We start from the raw sequence: 22,882 nt of genomic DNA, 5'->3' as shown, positions 1-22,882 counted from the left end.
CATGCCTTCCCCCCCCCCCTTTTTGTCCTTTATATGTGTTTCTTCCATTTAGCCTGTAACAGAGCACTTTGCCTTGTTCTGTTGTTCCTATTTTATATGGAGCCCCATGGGGTTCAAAGGACAATATTTCAGCTCTGATATTTGAAGAATGGTTTGGTTACGGCTGATATGTCAATACTGTAGCCAGTCAAGCACAGATTTCAAATAGCATTCTTGGAGGAGGGTTGTGGATAGGGAAAGTACGATGACATAAAAGGGGTTCTGTGCCAGGGAAAGCAGATTAAGAGGATGTATAAAGTCAGACAAAACAGCTTGTAGAAGTATTTGGGTAAAAGTGGGACAAGGCTTAAAAACTTTTTTGGCAACTTGTGCCAGACACTTGGTGCTTAGTTTTCTAAGTAATATAATTGTTTCTTTGTCCATCTTGCCCCTTCTGTTGCAATAAGAGCCATTATACTGCCAATAGCAGGAAGAAAACTCTGAAGTATTTCCTTCTCCTCCAATCATACTAAGCTATCTGTTATTATATGAGAGAAAAAATTCAGCTAGCTGAACAATGTATGTACCATGCCTGCTCTAGTTAAGTATTAAATAAGGAATTGAGGTCTTGAAGGACATTTTGAATGGAACATAGGAAATTACTTTACATCAAATCTGACTGTCCATTTAAACTGGATCAGTATTTTCTTCTGTTCTGACTGGCAGTGGCTGTTTAGCATCTCAGACACTTAGTACTAGATCCTTTCCAGCTGGAGATGCTGGGGAAATGAACTTGGGACTTTCTCATGAAGAGTGTATTCTCCACACTAAGCTATAGTCCTTTAAAAACTGGCCTTAGATAGATCAAAAGAGGAGCGTGGTGAAATGTATTCAGAAGCAATTTTTGCATCACATGTTTAATTGAAATAAATAACATTTTAAAAACTCCCATTTCATAATTGACTTCAAATGTCTAAAGCAGGGGTGAGCAAGGGGTGGGGAACATTTCTACCCACTCAGTTGGCTGCATCAGCATGTTTCACAATGTGCCCAAATTGATTCAGTGTCATTCCTGCCATCAGTTCAGCCAAATTTTGGCTGATTTTTTTTTCTTTTTGGGTGAGGTTTGAGGGCCTCCAGGAAGGAGGTATGGGGAAGCAAGCTGCTACATTTTCAGGTTGTTTTGGTGGGGTTTTTTAAATGGTTTTCAGGCAAAATTAAAAAAACTTGAAAATTTCCCCCACCATATTAAAACCAGCCCTATATAGTCTATAATTTTCTAGAGTATTTCATCATCCTTGCTTGAGTATTGTTTAATTTATGATTATTTTGTATTATGTATTTTATCTTTTTATTGTAACCCGTCTCAATCCGTAGGGAGAGGCGGGCTTCTTCTTCTTCTTCTTCTTCTTCTTCTTCTTCTTCTTCTTCTTATTATTATTATTATTATTATTTATAGTGGCAATGTAGAAAAAAATTAAAATTTGGGTCCTAGAGAAGAGTAAAGTCCTAATTATTGTTGAATTCATGTTTGGGAAAACTGTTAATGAATGAGGACTGGGAGTGTTATGCATTAGCACTTTTGAGGCGTTACAAACCGCCGCTTTGTGGCGGTCTCCCGGCGCTGCTGTGTGCTCTGCGAGAGAGCCGCTGCAGCCAAACCACGCGGCTCCCTTATGGAACAAAAAAGAAGTTCCAAAATGGAGCTTCTTCTGGCAGTGCGCTAATGACGCCGCGAGGCGCCAATGGCGCACTCGCGACGTCATTAGCACTGCGCGACGTGCGGACGCACAGCGTCCGTTATGTCAAGATGGCAGCAGCCGTGTGGAACAGCTGCCGCCATTTGTTACAGACAGAGTCCATAACAGGAATAGGGGCATCTGGAAGAGACGCCCCCTTTTTAAACTGGGACGTCCTGAGGATGTCCCAAGTGGCGGTTTGTAACCCGCCATTGTCTCCATAAAACTCCTAATGATGGTCAAAATCTTCTCAAGTTTTCCCAAGGTGAGCTAAGCAACTTTTGGACAACAGGTAGTTAAAACATTAACAATTTATCTTGCTGTATAAAAAGTATTTGAAGTCTTGTAGAAAACCAAAGAATCTTATTTCTAATGGACAGAGAATGGATAGAAATGATCACCTAACTATATACCTGCATGGTAAAAATGCCCTTATTGCTGGGAGGGTGACTGTGTATAAGAGAATCAGCCTGTCAGAAAGAGCCCACATTTGGGTAATTTGATTTCTGTATAGTTTTAAAATTTTGTTGAAATTGACTTTCTCATTTTCACTGTAATGTATTTCAGGTAACTGTGTATCAATTAAACCCCCATGAAAATGAAATTAGGTTGTCCACATCTACATATGAATCTTCAGTATTCATAACTTCATAGCCTTATTTGGTAAAAAGATTTGGGTCTGCTGTATCAGCTGCAAGTATCATTTCCTTCCTGTCAAAAACTTATTCCTCTGTGCTTGTTTCCAGAGGAAATATATATTATTTTATTTGGCAAGCAGTTTAATGCTTCTGAATTCACTGGCATTGTGTTTCCATTACCTTTTAAACACAGTTCACTGGTGAACACTGAGAAGTCCTAATACAGGTAGTAGTTTTGCTTTGAAATTCATTATAACAAGCAAGCATAGTCTCTTGATCTTAAGGTGCTTCCTGACAAACAGTTCTTAGTGCTTCTGAATCACTGAATGCAAGTTGTAAATAAAACTGCAGTTGACTTAAAGGAATGGACAGAAGGTTGGTCTCCATCCTTGGCTATTAGCTCTTGTGACTGGTTTTGGCTAGTTTAAAAAAAATGCCTTTCCATAATGTCTTTTTTAAAAAAAATAAATCCATTTTTAAATTTGTGATTTCATCATTTTACACCACAGAGGTATGGCATTGGTATAATTTATCCCAATTTTAATATGGACAAGTCTAGAAGAAACCTAGCATCCAGGGCCACTATGCATCAAAGTGCCTTTCTATAATAATGATTCTTTAGTTCTAATTAGTTAAGTCATAGCTTTTCTGTAGTATTCTATTTGGTAATCATACTGAGATAATAAAATTTCTTACCCACAAAGTTTATTCATAATGATAACAGCCAACTTCCATAAAGAGGACGCAAGTTTACTATGAATATTTCCTGATTAGTAACACTGTTATCTTTACGTTCATAGTAGACCTGAAAGAGTATACAATTGAAAAATATTGGGTGACAGTTTGGATTTCCATGGAATATACAGTACTTGTTAACATGGACTATCTAATATTGAGGGTTGCAATTCTATGTCAGTCTTATTTACAAGAAATATTGAACATTAATAGAGCCAGCATGGTGTAGTGTTTTGAGTGTTGGACTAGGGCACTGGGAAACCAGGGTTTGAATCCATGCTCGACCATGGAAATCCACTGGGTGATTTTGGGAAAGTCATAGTCTCTCGGCCTCAGTGGATGGCAATGGCAAACTCCTGCTGAAGAAGCTTGCCAAGAAAACCCTGTGATGGGTTCACCATAGGGTTACCATAAGTCAGAAACGATGAAGGCAAACAACACACACATATACGAAGCTAAATGTTTTGCCACCTTTTCATAGTTTCTGAGAGCCATGCCAAGTATAAATATGAATAATTCAAGCACAAGAATGAGTCCAATGAATAAACGGTAAACATTCTATTTTATATAATCTCTTTTATTCAAAATCAGCAAAATGCATTTGCAAAGCACATGCTTATCTTAGAAATGAGAACAAACACGATAAAGCAAACCACTATCATTTGTACTGGCAACAGTAAATACCAGTGATGATAATTAGATCCTGTAGTTTTAATTACTGTATTTCCAGTTAACCTTCTTATGTTCTAGATTAAGACCTTTTACTAAGTTAGGGTTAACATTCTAGGTTAAGGCTATAAGTGTGATATTGCACTTATACCCTGCATGTGGTTTTCCATTGTTTGGCTACTATGTGAGATGAATGCTGGATAGGTCTTTCATTTGTTAACCAGCATGATGGCTCTTTCTTTTTTAAAAAAAACATTCTTATTTCTTAAACCACTGTGAAGCCAAGATTTGTTAGCTGTAATGTGTCCAGAGTAAGAAGGTATTCTGGGAGCACCTAGTACTTTAGTAAAGTTGTTATTAATGCTTATCTTACTTGCTTTCCAAGTCGGCAGTTTTCCCAAATTAGACCCAAATAATGCCTGGAAGGAAGTCTTGTATAAGGATCAAACCAAATGAGGATTGTCATGTGTGTATCTTTCTTTAATCCCTTCTGTTGGTTAAGTTAGGTGGTGGTTGTTATACAAGTTTCTTAAGCAAGAAATTAATAGTTAGTGAAGAAGTGTGTGTGGGAAAGAGATGCCAGATGTTTCCACTGACTTCTTGTCCTTTCTTTTCCTTCGCTTTCTTGCTCTGCCCACTTTTCTTTGTTTCTGTTTCCACTGCTGGAAGTGAGCCAGAAATGGAGAAAAGTAGTTGGAGCAAATTACTGTGGCCAGACGGGGCCTGTTAAGAACCTCTCTCCCTCATATTTCTTTTACTATTAAAGAAAGATACACACATCTTGTTATACATAGGAATAGAACAGGCACATGAAAAAATGGGGAAGGGAGAGTTAATCAATGGCAGCATCAAATTTTCCCCTCAGCTGCTATGTATGATCTTTCCTGGGAAGAAATAGCAATAAACAATAACATTATTTCAGAAAAATACACAGTACAATCCTGTATAGACATGGTATCTAAATGGTTTACTCTAAAGCAAACCCTTCTTTTTTCTACAGCATTTACCTACTGGTAAGTCTGCATAGGACTGCCAGCTCGCTCTGTGACTATACAGACACTTTAGAGGTAATTGGATGTAATCTTTACATCCTATTTTGTTATTACTTATTCTTTTCTAACTAGCATAATTCCTATCATTACAACAGGCAGGCAGTGTATGTCTGTGTTTATGTATGTGTATGTCTGTGCATAAAAACATCCATGCTTACACTTTCTGTTTGGGAGTGGGGAAAAGATGTTTACTTCACTGCAAGGTCGTCTATAAGTGTAGCATTTATTTTTGCCTTCAGTTGAGTAAACAAAACAACGCTTCTTATGAAAGATAATAAACAAGTGCATCTAGGGAATTGCACTACAGGTTGAGTCTCCTTTATCTGGAATTCCAAAATACTCTAAACGCCAAAACTGGCCACATGGGTGACTGAGATAGTGATAACTTTGCTTTCTGGTGGTTCAGTGTATACAGATGCCTTCATTCCATTTTAAGATGTATATGGCTTGCTGAATTGGATATTTCATCTTGCCCTGTAACATTCTTTCCTCCCTTTTGTTTTTTTTGGTTAGCATCCAACTTGATTAAGTGTTTTTATGAACATGAAATCATGCTTAATTTTAGCTATAATTCATTTGGTCCTAAATGCACAAACACACAAAATAAAGGTATTGCCCTCTTACTACATCTGGTCATTGTTGGGTTTCCCCCCAATGGACCAGCATGGATACTTGCACTTTGTTAACTTCTGAATTAGGCTGTTGACTGCTAGTTCAGTTGCTACCAATAGTGTTTTTTGCTTATGCTTCATTACCTTTTATGCATTAAATCTAATTATGTGCTCCATTGTCCATGGACAATGGATAAATAAAGCTCAGTGCTTAAACTTCAGTTCTTGTGTTGATCTCACAGAAACAAAACCACAAGAGAATGTCTCATCAGATCAGCTAATTTTTAAAAAATGAGCAAGTTTCTGAGTTTCACTGAATGCTTCATTGAGCAAAATGAATATTTAGAACAAAAAGAACAGCAGGTTACTTTTTGTAAGGTTTAAGCTTCAGTAGCTTCTGCAGCCAAGAGCCTTGCATCACTGATAATTAGATTTCCTCTTGGCCATAGGTGGGTGTTCCCTGCAAATTCTCTAGTTACACTAATGGCTTACCACATGGCATTTTGCCCATGTAGTTGCTTTACAAGAAGCCACCTACATGGGTGGCTGTATATAGAAGTAGTCCTTTGGGGAGATGGGAGATTACACTCTAAAACCACACACCTTGAAATTGTTTGGGGAATAAATAAGAGAGGAAGTGTATCTTGTAGCTTCCATTATCACTACATAATCTCACATCAATCAGAATTTCTAATTTGACCCTGTGGCTTTGGTTCGTTTTAAGTTGCTGCTTCCCCTGGAGAGCAAATTGTGACCCTAGTGATTCATGATGCAGTTATTTTTCTTTTGGGAGGGAAAAAAAAGGGGGGGGGGGGGGATTCATTTGAAAGTGCTGCTCTTGATAACCTGCAGAGTCACAGCATGAGTTGCAATACAGTAGTTCTAATCAAGTCTTTCAGCTTTGTAACACTTTTGCTAGCAATGAATTTACTGTGGATGTTAAAATAAAGAAAAGAAGTCATTGCTTTCAATATAATAATAATAATAATAATAATAATAATAATAATAATAATAATATAAAATATTTATTTATATCCAGCTTCTTCGGTTTGGGGGATCAAGGCAGGTAACAACAAAGTTTGTACAATACACAAACCCCACAAGACCTCGGCCCAACCCTCCCTCCCAAGTATAAAATGAAACAATAAAACATGGTTAAAATATACATAACAATACATCAAAATTAATAAACAATCCATGAATGAGAATGCCTTATAAAGTCAAATGTTTCAAGGACACATTTTGTGTTTTTCTATGTATATAAGAAGATCAGGAATAGGAACGACAGATATAAAAGGTAAAATCCTAAAGTGTAAAGATATACAGCTGAACACTAAAGTAGAATAACCCAAGCCATTGTATTCCCCAGTACCATGTAGCAGAAGAAAACAGACAGGAAGAAAATTCATTCATTCGAGATGTGGTGCTGAAGGAGTCCTAAGAATACCATGTACAGCCAAAAAGACAAAGAGTTGGATCCTAGAACAAACCAAGCCTGAATTCAACTGGAGGCCAAGATGTCTTTGTCAACGTCATAAGAAGACATGACTCATTAGAAAAGACAATGATGCTGGGGAAGGTAGAGGGCAGTAGAAAGAGAGGAAGACCACATGCCAGATGGATAGACCCAATCAGGAAGACCACGAGCCTGAGCCCACAGGACCTGAGGAGAGAGGTAGAGGATAGGGGGCTTGAAGGTGTCCCATTCACAAGGCCACCATGTGTCAAAGTTGATTCAAAGGCAGCTAACAATAACAATGTATATAAACAGGGTGGTAAATTTTAACCATCCATGAGTGCCATAAACATCTCCACTTCATACAGTAAGTGAATTGGCTCTTTTGCTCAAAATATTGTTGGTGTTGGTCTGACTATTGGCACAAGGCATACTCATGGGTACCAGATCACCATCTCCTTAAAAAGACCACACAAGCCCATATGGAGAGAAATATCCGCACAGTCGAAACAACAAGCATCTCCAAGATGGTACCACTCACCATGCTACCATTCCTGGTAGTGTTATACCTTTCTGGAATAATCCTGTGATTGTGGGTCCATTGCAAGGGGCCAGAGGAGCACCTCCTTGGGTCTACTTACATAGCCATGCTTACCTGCCTATTGGTGTCTGTGACCTTGCATGCAATAAATGGCCCAGTATTATCACAGAAGCTGACCCTGGTGGCAGCAATGAGGACTGAATCCACATATGTTTCACATGTGGCATTACCATTACCAACATCCATTACTGATGCTCCACTAGCATTGACAACAGCACAATCTGATCCAGTGCTATCTGGTCATGGTTCCAACAAGCCTCAGATGCAGACTCTGTTTTCCCCCATTTCTTTTTTCCATGATCTAAGTATCATCCCCATCCCCAAAGGACTTGTTAGATAATACACACACACACCCCTTCCCATTAGAGGACTACAGGACCCACTTACATCTGTTCATTTGTATGGCTAAATGCCTCCAAGTGACTTACCAACAAGCGACTCCCCTAATGGATGACATGATTTTCTCTGTGATATGCACACCAGTTGTCCTACCATCTTTACTATCTCTTCTGTTATCAGTGAAAGACCAGCCTCCACACAAACAGTGTCACCACAATTCAAAAAGGACATTGAGAAACTGGAGCATGTCCAAAGGAGGACGACTAAAATGGTGAAGGGTCTGGAAACCATGTCCTATAAGGAATGCCTTAGGGAGCTGGGGATGTTTAGCCTGGAGAAAAGAAGGTTAAGAGGTGATATGATAGCCCTGTTTAAATATTTGAAGGGATGTCATACTGAGGAGGAAACGAGCTTGTTTTCTGCTGCTCCAGAGAACAGGACCCGGAACAATGGATGCAAGCTAGAGATTCCACCTCAACATTAGGAGGAACATCCTGTCAGTGGAACAAACTCTCTCGGAGTGTAGTGGAGTCTCCTTCCTTAAAAGTCTTTAAACAGAGGCTGGATGGCCATCTGTCAGGGATGCTTTGATTGAGAGTTCCTGCACGGCAGGGGGTTGGACTGGATGGCCCTTGTGGTCTCTTCCAACTCTATGATTCTATGATTCTAGGAGGGTTGAAAATGTATACAAGGTACAATTTAGATTTCCTCCTTAAACACCCTGAAGCAAATTCAGTGATTGATATGTCGACAGCTAAGAAGTTATCATCTACTCATGCAGACAAGAAAAGCAAGAAAGTAGATGCCATGAGCTGTGAAAGCTATACTGTTTCTGCCCTGAAGATGGTTAATCTGGGCAGGTATCAGATGTCCCTGTGGGAGAAGGGCATGGTCCAGGAAGGGAGAAGAAAATAGCGGATGTAAATAACTGGCTCCGTAGATGGTGCCGCCAAGAACGATTTGGATTCTTGGACCATGGGCTGCGGTTCCATGAGGAGGGACTTCTGGCAAGGGATGGGTTGCATCTCACGCCAGTTAGCAAAAACATTTTTGCCAACAGCCTCAAGAATTTGATCAGGAGGGCTTTAAACTGAGTTATGTGGGGGAGGGAGACAGTATTCTGGAAGGCAAAAAGGCTGGAGAAGATAGTCAAACTGACAGAGAGGGAACAAGACAAACAGTGCAAGGACCCAACAGTGGGAGGCAAAAGAACTTGCACAGGCAGCAAGTAAAGGGAACACATGGTCTTAGATGCCTCTACACTAATGCACAGAGCATGGGAAATAAGCATGATGAACTTCAACTCCTAGTACAACAAAGCAAATATGATATAATAGGCATCACTGAAACCTGGTGGGATGAGTCTCATGATTGGAATGTGGAAATAGAGGGGTTATAACCTTTTCAAGAGAAACAGGCCAAACAGGAAAGGAGGAGGAATAGCCCTATATGTCAGAGATATTTACACCAGTGAAGAGATCCAGGACATCAATCCTGGAAGCCAGGTGGAGAGCATCTAGATAAAAATTAAAGGGCAGGGAAACAACAAGGATGTTATGGTGGGAGTCTACTACAGACCCCCAAGTCAGACGGAGGAATTGGATGTTGCCTTTCTAGAACAGATGACCACACACTCAGAAAGGAGAGATGTAGTAGTGATGGGTGACTTCAACTACCCTGATATTTGTTGGAAGTCAAACTCAGCCAGATCCTCAAGGTCTAGTAAATTCCTTACTTGCCTTGGAGACAATTTCATGATCCAAAAAGTGGAAGAGGCAACAAGGGGATCAGCTATTTTAGATCTGATCCTAACCAACAAGGATGACTTGGTTAATGGGGTGCAAGTGGTGGGATCCTTAGGTGGAAGTGACCATGTTCTCCTGGAGTTTGTTATACAATGGAAAGGAGAAGCCAGGCATAGTCAGACACGCATTCTAGACTTCAGGAGAGCGGATTTCAGTAAACTTAGAGAAATACTGGGGGCGATCACATGGTCAGGAATACTAAAAGAGAAGGGAATTCAAGATGGATGGGAGTTTCTCAAAAGGGAGATACTGAAGGCACAAATTAAAACAGTTCCAGTGAAAAAGAAAAATGGGAGGTGTCGCAAGAACCCAGGATGGATGACAAAAGAACTTTCAGCTCAGCTAAATTTTAAACAGAACATGTATAAGAAATGGAAAAATGCGGAAATCACCAAAGAGGAATTCAAACAAATAGCTAGCAAGTGTAGAGATAAGGTCAGAAAAGCCAAAGCACAGAATGAACTCAGGCTTGCTAGAGAGGTTAAGAACAACAAAAAGGGCTTTTTTGGATATGTCCGCAGCAAAAGGAAGAAGAAGGAAATGGTAGGGCCACTGTGTGGAGAAGATGGCAAAAAGCTAACAGAAGACAGAGAAAAGGCAGAATTACTCAACACTGTCTTTGCCTCAGCTTCTCAGAAAAGGCAAGAGTGCTTAACCTGAGGAATATGAGCAGAGGACAGAATAGGGGAAATTCAGCACAAAATAAGTAAAGAAATAGTACAGGAATACCTGTTAACTAAATGAATTTAAGTCTCCAGAACCAGATGAACTACATCCAAGGGTATTAAAAGAACTGGCAAATGTAATATCGGAGCCATTGGCAATCTTTGAAAACTCCTGGGGAGAACAGGAAAGTCCCAGCAGACTGGCGAGGGCAATGTTGTCCCCATCTTCAAAAAGGGAAGAAAGAGGATCCAACAAATTATCGTCCAGTTAGTCTGACATCAATACCAGGAAAGATTCTGGAGCAGACATTAAACAGAGAATCTGTGAACATCTAGATGGCAATGCCATAATCACAAAAAGTCAAGATGGGTTTCAGAGAAACAAGTCATGCCAGACAAATCTAACTCTTTCTTTGATAAAATTACCAGCTTGGTAGATGAAGGGAAGCTGTGGACATAGTATATCTTGATTTCAGTAAGGCCTTTGACAGGTTCCCCATGACATTCTCGCAAACGAGCTTGTAAAATGTGGGCTAGACAAGGCAACTGTTAAGTGGATTTGTAACTGGTTAACCGGACGAACCCAAAGGGTGCCAACAATGGCACCTTTCATCCTGGAGAGAAGTGAACCAGTGGGTGTTCCACAGGGCTCTGTCCTGGGCCCAGTATGTCAACATCTTTACAATGACTTGGAGGAAAAAATTGGAGGGAATACTTATCAAATTTGCAGATGACACCAAATTAGGAGGAAAGCTAATACTCCAGAGGACAGGATCAAATTCAAAATGACCTGACTAGACTAGAAAGCTGGACCACAGCTAACAGAATGAACTTCAACAGGGAGAAATGTAAGGTACTGCACTAGGGCGAAAAAAGAATGCACAGATATAGGATGGGGACACCTGGCTTAAGGAGACAACATGTGAAGGGATCTAGATAGAGTCCAAGTAGACCACAAGCTGAACAGAGTCAACAGTGCGATGCGGCAGCTAACAAGGCCAATGCAATTTAGGCTGCATCAATGAGAAGTATCGTATCTAGATCCAGGGAAGTAATAGTGCCACTATATTCTGCCTGGTCAGGCCCCATCTGGAATATGTGTCCAGTTCTGGGCGCCACAATTCAAAAAGGACATTGAGAAACTGGAGTGTGTCCAAAGGAGGGCGACTAAAATGGTGAAAGGTCTGGAAATCTTGCCCTATGAGGAACGACTCAGGGAGCTGGGGTGTTTACCTGGAGAAGAGAAGGTTAAAGATGATATGATAGCCCATTTAAATACTTGAAGGGATGTCATATTGAGGAGGGAGCAAGTTTGTTTTCTACTGCTCCAGAGACTAGGACCAGGAGCAATGGATGCAAGCTGCAGAAAAAGAGATTCCACCTCAACATTAGGAGGAATTCCTGACAGTAAGGGTGTTCGACAGTGGAACAACTCCCTCGAAGTGTAGTGGAGTCTCCCTCCTTGGAGGGTCTGCAAACGGAGGCTGGATGGCCATCTGTCGGCGATGCTTTGATCTGGATTTCCTGCATGGCAGGGGGTTGGACTGGATGGCCCTTGCGGTCTCTTCCAACTCTATGATTCTATGATTCTATGAGAAACTGGCTGGCCTTATGAAACTGGCTCAGTGCTAAGGAATCTTGGGAATTGAAGTTTACTGTGGCACCAGAGCTCTCTGACAGAGAAGGCTAAATGTCTCACAAAACTACAGTTCCCCTAATTTCTTAGCATTGAACCAGGGGAGTTAAAGCAGTCTCAAATGGGATTATTTCTGCCGTGTATTTTGGACCTATGTCTGAATTCAGACTTGTCCTTATCAATTAGGACAGGAGCAGTTTCAGATTACACCACCATCCCTTTGATGCCCATACTTGCTGTTTGATGGAATGTTCTTTAAATGCTCTTTAAATTGTATTCCATTTTCTAATCCAGCTCAGGGTATGTAAATTGTTCCTTCCCAGTTGATGGATAAAATTTTTGAACCTTCTGGTTTTCTTTTGCCTTCTTTACTTCAAGATTCTTTTCTAAATGCAATCAAATTTCAAAAGTGAATATTGTGCCCTATCTGCTCATACACAAGGACCAATTTGCATTTCACACTGATCTGCATTTTTGCTTGAAGTGGTTAGAATCCTGCTGAGGCCCTACATTAGCAGAAAAAAAGCAGCACAAACACTTTCACTTTCTCAGAGATTACATAAATGTGGTCCCTCACACAGACCAACATGGAAGTGCCTTCCCTCTCACTTCTGAGTTGGAAGATGGGATGTTAATTGGTTAGCTGCTAACTATGCAACTGAATGCATTCAAAGCTATAGTGCCCTTTGTGTAAAAATAGAGCAGAGCTGAACTGGCTTACATTTATCCTACACTAAATGTGTGTGAAACCTTGGTCACTTATTCATTTCTGTCTATGAAGAAAGGGATTGGACAACCCACACTCAGGATGCCCACTTCATGATTTATGTAGACTTTATCTGTGACATTTGGTCCTGTGGAGTGGTCCTTTTTCTCTTTGGTTGGTGTCCACAAGCATAATTCTGATGCAAGTTAACAAAGCAGCTCCCAGGAGCTGGTGTGAAAGGCCATTCCGTCAAGGGCAGTGCCGCCTTATCTGCATTTTCTTGAGCTGTCTCAGTAACCTGACTTGTGCAATTCTTACCTTGACAAAAGGAAGACCAACTTTTCAGTTTTAACAATGAGTGCAAGCATTTCCTTCAAGAGCTTTTTCTGAATGGTCTCAAATGCTACATCATGGCCCAATTTCTGTATCTGGGCCCTTATAGCAGTGATTCCCAAACTCTAGCCTCTCAGGTTGTTGGACTACAGCTTCCAGAACCCCTGCCATCTTGGCCAATAGTCTTGGATTCTGGGAGGAGTTGAAGTCCAAGTACTTTAGCTATACATTTTTTTAAAAGAAGTGGGCCTACATAGAAACTTTCTGATGACCCTTCAATTTGCATTTGCTGTGTTCCAGGCTATAAGTTTTTCTGTCACAATAGGAACTTTCTGTTTCATTACAATAAAAAATTATCCCCAAATATTTAAAACTGTAGCAGTGCTCAATAAGATGCCCACCTAAGTACCTTTTATGAAGATGCTTCCTCTTGGAGGGGGAAAAAAACCTTAAATTGTCTCAATTAAAATGAAGAAACAAGGTAGAACAGCAGTTGAAACCAATAAGATTTCATAAGCACCACTAAGGCTTTCCAATAAAGGAAGATCTTAACTCTGTGACCAAAGACAATTGATTTTCTAGTCCATTCCATCAACATTTTTTCTCCTCATTTTGAGCTTCAAAGGTTCTGAGATGAACTTTTTGAAACCCCCGTTCTTATCTAAAAAACCCAATATATCTCATATATTACACAAGAATTAAATGTTCTGTATAAAGTGGTAGCTATATAAGAAATATGTACAATGGCTGTAGAGGATTGTCATCAAATGGATATTCAAAACTATCAAGTTGTCTTGGGCCCAAAACAGATGGGCCAAAAGAAATGACTTCTGGCTGCTTCAGCGCATGGTGTTCAGATGACACCCCCAAAGCTGCCGGAAACTGTGTCAAGGTGGCAGGAGCCAGACTTTTCAGAAGCAGATGCACTCCTGCCGGTGGCCCATTTGGGACTGCAGCAGTGGCCTGCTTTGAGAGGAGACCACTCTGTCGCTGTGGTCTTGGTCCGAACAGGGCTGGAGCAGCCTCTGGCCACTCCTTCTAGGCCATCTGTTTCAGCCCCAAGCCTTCTTACAAATAGTCCAAATTTCATCTCATTTATATCTAGTGCAGCTTTAATGTTCCTTTTAATGCACTGATGGCGCGTTACAGAGCGCCCAAAATGGGTGCTCTGCCGGCGCCGCTGGTTGCTGCATCTGGGAACCGCAGCAGTCAAACTGCGCAGTTCCCGGACGCACCAAAAAGAAGCCGCTAAGTGGCGCTGCAAGTGGCCAAGGGCGCACTCGCGACATCACTTCCGTTGCAGGACATGCAGATGCTATGCGTCTGCGATATCAAGATGGCGGCCCCCGTGTAGAACAGGCGCCGCCATTTTGTACATCCCCAGGACGTACTAGGGTTAGGGGCATGCGTAAAGCATGCCCTTTCCTAACCCTAGTACGTCCTGGGGACGTACTTTACGCCCGTGCAGAACGGGCCCCTGTTTGCTCTTTAACATTCTTATATTAATAATAATAAAAATGTTACACCCCATATCTGTATATTCTAATCTATTCTAGGTACATGGGATATCATTAAACATGACCAGGTTTTGACAGGCTATGAAATCCTTTGTTATTTTTTGTTTATTTTTTGTGTAGGTTTTAACTTTGGGATGTTGTAAACTATGCCTGTTTTCAATGCACATCTTTTCATTTTTTCTATGTATTTGTCATAGAAATGTGTGAGCTTACATGAGGGAAGAAGTATAAAATGTAAGTAGATGTGTTACCAGTCAATCAACAGGAAGGGAGAAGCATGAGAGGTAATGCAGCAGCAGAAGCTTGTCCTAAAGTTGCACTGTGAGGATCTTTCTTTGCATCAATTTAATTACGAAACAAATGCACATTGTTTCTGATTTATTGCTCAAAACTTACAAGAGATGCAATTCTTTCTCTACACAGCACATTCATTGTGATTGCTGTGGCGGATGTGAGCGTGGGTGTTATAACCCTGTAATATTGTTTGCAACATGGGTGGTAGAAAATCAATTGTCTTCGGCCACAGTGTTAAGATCTTTCTTTACTGGAAAGCCTTAATGGCTCTTGTAAAATCTTATTGGTTTTAACTGCTGTTATACCTTGTTTTTTCTTTTTAATTAAGACAATTTAAGGTTTTTTTCCTCCAAGTGGAAGCACCTTCATAAAAGGTACTTAGCTGGACATCTTATTGAGCACTGCCACAGTTTTAAATATTTGGGGATAATTTTTTATTGTAATGAAATAGAAAGTTCCTATTGTGACAGAAAAACTTATAGCCTGGAACACAGCAAATGCAAATTGAAGGGTCATCAGAAAGTTTCTATGTAGGCCCACTTCTTTAAAAAATGTATAGCAAGTACTTGGACTTCAACTCCCAGAATCCAAGACTATTGGCCAAGATGGTAGGGGTTCTGGGAGCTGTAGTCCAACAACCTGAGAGGCTAGAGTTTGGGAATCACTGCTATAAGGGCCCAGATACAGAAATCGGGCCATGAGGTAGCATTTGAGACCATTTAGAATAAGCTCTTGAAGGAACTGTTGGCACTCATTGTTATGGCTGAAAAGTTGGTCTTCCTTTTGTCAAGAGAAGAATTAAATATTCATAGTTTATGGGACACAGCTGATGAATGCAAAGGAAAATATAGCAAAACTTTATTTCACTAAGAAATCCTGCAAAGGCAGATAGGCCCATTATTGGTCAACATAGTAACAATCTTACTTTGAGAATGTTCAGACCTATTTAACCTGTAAAGGCAAAGATTTATTAGAAAACAAATTTTCAAGGTAGAATCTTGTAAAAAATGGGATAGGAAGCAAATTTTGAAGCCTTTTCCCATTGATATAGCCTTTAAAAAAGAGAATAACATTTTCAACAGTACGTCCAATTTCTAAGCTTTATTGACCTCAGAAAATGTTCACCACTTTCTGTTTTCAAACAGAAGTCAGCTACATCCATGGCAGAGATGCTGCTGCTTCGTCTCATGTCTATTCCTATCACTTTGTACTTAGCCAATACAGGTGGAAGCAATCTGTCTTTTGAATTGCACTGCAGAGTTAGAAGCACTAAAATGGTATTTCTCAATTTCCTAAAGGAAAGTTATTTAGATGAAACCTTAATTCCAAACAGTGCTATCAAACAGTATATTTTTGGATATCTTTGGTGCAGATTGGTCTTTACTGCAAAATCCAGAAGTTGAGTAATAATGTAAACAAACTGTCACAGAAGTATGTAAACATTTGATTTCTGTAAAAGTCTTCATCTGGATAAATGGTAGCCTGAACTAGGAAGTTCTAAAAATGGCTACAGTGTCCGACCTGAAACACAGGTCATTGCTCAACAGCAGATTTTATGTTTTCCCATGGACTAGCCTGGCTACTTCGTTTTTGTTTAGTTATTAATTTCAAAGTAAGTGTGCTTAGCACTGGAGTCTCTGGATGTTACGTATGTAGTGCTTGTAGCTTCATTGAAATGTTGCTTTCCAAGCACATGCCATATTTTGCTAAGGGCTGAAATAATTGTGTTCTGATTACACTCTGGCAATGGTAAAAAGTCGGACAAGGAAGAGCATGCTTGCCACCAGTCATTAAACCTATTGATTAAATAGATGACACTATTATACAAATGTGATCAAGTAGAAATTAACACTAATCTCTGTTGTTGTTTCTTCTCTTTCAGTTATTTGCCACCTTCCTTGCATGAATGGAGGCCAATGTAGTTCAAGAGATAAATGCCAGTGCCCCCCCTAATTACACTGGTAAGCTTTGCCAGATCCCTGTGCAGAGTGGTGCTGCTCCAAAACTTTATCATAATCCACAACAAGCAAGCAAGGCCGTGGGATCGCATGTCATCCATTCCACACATACTTTACCACTGACGATGCCTGGGCAGCAAGGCATAAAAGGTAAACATTTTTTTCCTTCTCTCTTTATGGCTACATTTCCCTATTGGCTGTAGTTTTACTTTTTAATTTGGCTACCAGACTACTAGAGGCGGTCATAACATCTGTCTACATAGCTGGAATTCAGAGTCTTTTGGAATGACATGGAAATCATAGAATGATACTATTTTTCCTTAGATGGTTAAATTCTAAGAAATATGTTACTGAAAGACTGTTTGATAAGGTATTTTCACTTTTATTCTTTCTCAACCCGCCCCTCCAAAAAAGCATTCTTACTTTCTGAATGAAAATGACTTCTCAGAAGTTATCCTCTCTCTGTTTAGAAAATTCCTTCTATTCTAGTCATAATATCAGTCTATTAGACCTTACTTACCTTGTTGATATCTTTGCTGTCAGACAGGAATCCAGGGTGGGGTGCAGAGGAAGAGGAGCAGAAAGGGGTGTGTGGAGAAATTGTACAAGAGCACCACAATTGCTCTGAATATTTAAAATAAGTTGAACAGTACTGGGACAGTTTGGGGAAAGTCAGAGGGGGTGGTCAAATTATAGCCTCTTGTCATGATGCCTTTTAAGTCTGAAAGTCAGGATATTAGCTTGAGAAGGACCTTTACTTATACAACATATGGAACAGTTGCTGTTGAGTAAGATAATCTTGCTGTCTTGTGAAGAACAAAACTATCACATCTCATTAATACCTTCTTCCTCTTTATCAGCTTTTCCTCATCTTCATTTTCTTGTTGTTTAATTCCTTCTCTCACTTATTTCATAAATTTTCATCAGCCAGTCAGTATTCTATGGCTACTTAGTATGGTTAGTCCTGAACAGACTGGGCTTTTCTGATGGAGGCAAGAAAGAGGTAGAGGTCTTTTAGCAGGGTTAAACAAGCATTTCTGCAAAGTTAAGTATCTTGAATCTACTGATAGCTCCCTCTTGTTTAAGTTTATTGCTGTTTTCTTAGTATAGGCAACCGCTTTGGATCAGAGTTATGACATAGAGTAATGATTAATGGTAAAATTCTATCAAACATGTATTCTAATGGCAAAAAATGGCAGAGTTCTAGTAACATTAATGAATTTCACTTTGGAAGCACCCTAAATTTGTACTTGAAATTCAGGCTGTAATCAGTCTTGTTGTTGTTATTGTAGTTGTGTGTCTTCAAGTCATTTCTGACTTATGGTGGCCCTAAGGTGAACCTATCATGAGGCTTTCTGAGTCTGAGAGTGTGTGACTTGCCTCAAGTCACTCAGTGGGTTTCCATGGTCAAGCAAGCATTTGAATCCTGATCTCCAGAGTCATAGTCCAACACTCAAACCACTCCATCATGCTGACTCATGCAGTCAGTCTACATGAATGTTATGTGAAATGTTTTTTTAAGAAACGAGAACATTATTATTAGGCATAAGAAGAGCCCTGCCAAATATGTAGTACAACATTTGTTTTCCTGTGTTGTTGGTATTTGCTATCAAGCTGACTTTGAGTTATGGTGATCCTATGAATGAGAGACATCCAAGCACTGTGGTCATCATCTACCCTGCTTAGGTCTTTCAAACTCAGGGCGTGGCTTCCTTGATTGAAGCAATCCACTTGTAGTGTGGTTTCCCTCTTTTCTTACTGCCTTCCACTTTACCAAGCATTATCCTTTTTTCCCCAGTTAGACATGTCAGCTCATGATGTGTCCAAAGTAAAACACCCCAGTTTAGTCATCTTCGCTTCCAGTGAAAGTTCAGGTTTGATTTGCAGTAAGAGCCTTTATTTAATCTTTTTTAGCAGTCCATGGTATCTATACATCTCTTCTTCAGCACCACATTTCAAATGGGCTGATTTTATCACTGTCAGCTTTCACAACTATACTTAGAAATCAGGAATTCTATGGCCTGGATAATTCTGACTTTGATATATGTTTTTACATCTGAGGAATGTATATAGTTAGTTCTTTTATGGCTGCCTTTCCAAATCTTAGTCCTCTTCTGATTTTTTTTTTTTTTACACTATATTTTTATTAGTGACTGAGCCAAGGTTTATGAAACCTTGCACTATTTCTGTGTCTTCATTGCCCAGTTTAAAGTCATGTAAATCATCTGTGGTCATTATTTTTAATATTCAGCCAAATGCCTCTGTGAAGGTCATGAACAAGCCAAGCCTTTTCAAATGTCCTGTTCCTAAACTTATCAAATAGTTGTGAACAGACCTATTATTTAATGAACACTGTCAGTGGGATTGATTCTGAGACATGCAAGTATGTTTAGGTGTAACAGTATATCTGAAATATTAATTCTTAAACTTGATTGGAAATTATAGCATGTGTCAGTTTAACTCAGTTTGTGGGAGATCATATGCTTATTCTTTTAGCTGAGCATTAAAATCAGTTGAATTGCAAATCTTCGTGTATGTTAATAAATTATGGGACTGCATCTTAAATTGTGGTTTCAGGATGTGAACCACAATTCCATAGGGTTAGATGCATCTTAAATGGAAAAAAATGTGGTCTTCTTTCAGTTATAATTCTGTCTATAGTCTGTATTTGACTGTGTTCTGCTAACTTACTCAGTACTACCTTACTCAATAATGTCTCATATCCATTGGGCATGTCACTTGATACCAAAAACACTGGTTTAAGAATAAATAGCATGATTGTGCATGTAACCTGTTAACAGGTAGACCTGTTAATTGTGTTTTCTTGGCAAGATTTGTTCAAAGTTGCCATTGCCTTCCTCTGAGGCTAAGCAAGTATTAACTTGCCTAAGATCCCCCAGTGGGTTTATATGACTAGGTGAGGATATGAATCCTGGTCTACCAAAGTCCTACTCAAACAATCAATCTGTTGTCTGTCTGCACTACTCTTGCTGTTTTATGCAGTCTGATTAATCCATTATCTAGGTTCTGGACTTGATGAGAAGCTATCCCATGCCTGGTTTGGGGCAAAACAGATGGCCCAAAAGGGCCAGCCTGGGACCGTAGTAGTCACATGCACCAAGCCCGAATTTGGGCCGCCATTGCAATCCCCAACCAGCCCATCGAAAAGGAGTGGGTTTTTACACTCCTTTTTGGGCTGGTTTTGGGCCAGCTCTCTGGAAAAGAGCCGTGTCCAGGGGGGCTTCCAGCTGTGTTCAGGGCATGCGTCATGTGCGTGCCCCACCCCAAACGTGGCCCAACAGCAGCCCTTTTGGGCTAAGGTTTGAGGCTTTAGTTTATTTGCTCGTTGAAAAAGAGGAGCAAAGGGTGAGTGGACAGATTATGTACATTGTTGTTAATGAACACTCTTGTTCTGGTTTAATAATACTGGTTTATTAATTAATATTTTTGGCTTAAAGTGGTCTGTGAACTTAGGCTATGTCATCCCAATATCGTTTGCCAAAATATGAGAGTTACAGTACGTTGAAAATTAATATACACTTATTAAATGTTCAGTATTGTTTCACTTAACAGCAGCCTTTCTTAAGGATTTTCTTTATTTTTTTCCCTTTGGCTTCTTTTTCCTCAGTGAAATTTCCTCCAAACTTTGTAAATATACATGTGAAACATCCCCCTGAAGCTTCAGTGCAATTTCACCAAGTGTCAAGAATTGACAGCACATCATCAGGACAAAAAGCAAAGCCAAAGCCATCCCAATCAGGACATTCCCAAGTTTCTTATCAAAGCCTGCCATTTCAGAAGACCCAGAAAATACATTCAACCTATTCACATCACCAGCCTGTTTCTCATATATTTCCTATTTCTGCTAAAACTCAGCTTGGGCGATGCTTCCAGGAGACTATTGGGACACAGGTAAAAAAAAATTCAACTTTATAACTAATTAATTACAAGCTATGGCTTTTCTCTTATGCATATAAGTTGTTTTGCTTGATTAATATAGGATATTGTGTGGGGAAGGTATACAAACATTTACTAACCTATTAAAATATTACTGATTTGAGTACAAAGTTGCTCCCTCTTCTATGTGACAGTTGTACAAATATCTAACGGGCTATTCTATGGAAGATGAAGCAAGTTCACTTTCTGACCTGAACTATTCAATTCAAATTATATAACAGGAGGTTCCAATTAGCAAGTTAAGAAAGAACTTCCTAATGGGTTAAGAGCTATTTGACAGTGGAACAAACTACTTGGATAATGGTGAACTCAACCTTTACTGAAGGTTTCAAAGAGACTGGATAGCTATCTGTCAGGGATGCTTTAGCTATGAATTCCAGTATTGGCAGGGATTGAACTAAATGGACCTTGGTGTCCTTTCCAAATGTAAATTCTATAATTCTATGAAAGGCAGCTAAAATAGTTGAGGAGAAAAACATAGTCTATAATATCATTGGTAAGTGAATGACTCAGTAGTGTAATGGTGTGTTGTCTAATATCTGAATGAGTGAAGTTAATGAATGGCAGAAGGAAAACTAAAACTAACTTCTCATTGTTGTCGTCTGTTCATGGATTTAAAAAAGATGAATAAGACTCATTTATTTTATAACAAGAATACTGTTGCTTATTAGAAACTCCGCTTATTTAGTTTTGGAACTATTGTACACTCTAAGAATGTAAGCATTTGTTTAAAAAAATAGAGGTTAATATATGTATTACAAAGCTGTAGAAACATGATGCAATTAAAAAAAAAAAAGACAGCCACTTCCCCCCTCGAAAATTAGAATTTATCACAAGGTATCATGCTCTTTTTGCAGTTTCTGTTTCTTTATCATGTGTTAGAATTCTGGAATGTTTCTTATCAATTAATAATATATTTGAAGGACAAATAAAAAAGACAGAACAAATTATTACCTGTTAGACTTCTAGAATTTCTGTCTGATTACAAATGCAATTATTAGTTAGTCTAAGCAAGTAAAGAATTGGGTTTGGCAGACATTCAAGAATTTCTGCCCTTTCTCCTTCACTCATTGTCTCATTTCTTGGGCAGATGAACACAGAATTGGATGTTTTCCTGAGAGGCTGATTAGGAAAGGGGTTAATAATATGCATGGAGACATCCAGATGAGTGTTTTTAGGAAGATAGGCCAGCACAGTATAGTGTCTCGAGTGCTGGGCTATGACTCCATGAAACTAGGAGTAAAATCTTTGGTGAGTGATGGAACCCTCTGGTGAACTTGGGCAAATCATACTCTCTGAGCCTATGTGGAAGGCAGTGATAAACCCCCTCTGAATATTGCCAAGAAAACCTCATGATAGGGTTGCCATAACTCGGAACTGATTTGAAGGCACATTATAAATAATCATGAATACGTTAAATTGAGTCCAAACTCACTGGTATCAATGTGATTGGTATGGCTCAAGTTTTATGTCCTTTGATATCTTGTATCGTTGCAAATATCTATTCAGAAAAGCTGTTTTGAAATGTATAAATGAATAGCTTTGACTACCTGAACCTGCACTTCCCTTAAATAAGAGAAGGTTCTCTAGAAAAAAAATGGGTTTTGTAGTTCTTCCATTTATCAGCTTTGTTTTTCAGAGTAAATTTAGACATCTTCTTCATGTGGCTTCCTTCTCATTGTCTTTATATATTTTTTCAGTCTATTATTTGGTTCTTTGTTTTTCCTAAGACTAGTTAGCTTCTTGAATTCTCAGGAAGACCACTTGCATGTTGATTTCACATTCAAGGAAGGACTTCTCATAAACAAGGACAGCATTACTCTTGAACAAAGGCACTTTCTTGAATTAGCTTTTGAGCTACAGACAACATAACTTAAATACAGCATAGCTTTACACTGCACAACTGCTGGCAAAAATAGATAATGAAATCTTACATAGTATACATCTTATAAATTATTATTGTAAATTTATTGTTGTTCATTGTCACTCTGTTAGAATCTAAAATATGCCAAATAATACATACATGTCAGACTTCATTCATCTGCAGTGATGATTTTAGAAAGCTTTAGACCATAATCCTGGCTTTCCATTTTCCTGTAGTCAATCAGAACATGAAAAAGATACTTTTTGGAATGCAGGTCCCAGAATCCCCCAGTCACTTCTAGACATGACTGCTAGTCATGTTGGCTGGG

At 39.3% G+C, this 22,882-nt stretch overlaps 1 protein-coding gene across 1 annotated transcript in view; it reads left to right on the top strand.

The window, feature by feature from the left end:
• Nucleotides 1-22,882, top strand: part of LTBP1 (latent transforming growth factor beta binding protein 1) — a 198,152-nt gene that overhangs the window by 10,195 nt on the left and 165,075 nt on the right. The window contains 3 exon segments of the mRNA XM_042461184.1: nt 16,658-16,719; nt 16,721-16,883; nt 20,362-20,645. Coding sequence (XP_042317118.1) covers nt 16,658-16,719; nt 16,721-16,883; nt 20,362-20,645 — 509 coding nt within the window.

The sequence above is a fragment of the Sceloporus undulatus genome, chromosome 1, assembly GCF_019175285.1.
Source record: "Sceloporus undulatus isolate JIND9_A2432 ecotype Alabama chromosome 1, SceUnd_v1.1, whole genome shotgun sequence".
Classification (NCBI taxonomy): domain Eukaryota; kingdom Metazoa; phylum Chordata; class Lepidosauria; order Squamata; family Phrynosomatidae; genus Sceloporus; species Sceloporus undulatus.
The sequence above is the reverse complement of the archived record's forward strand: the minus strand, read 5'-3'. Positions and strand labels throughout refer to the sequence as shown.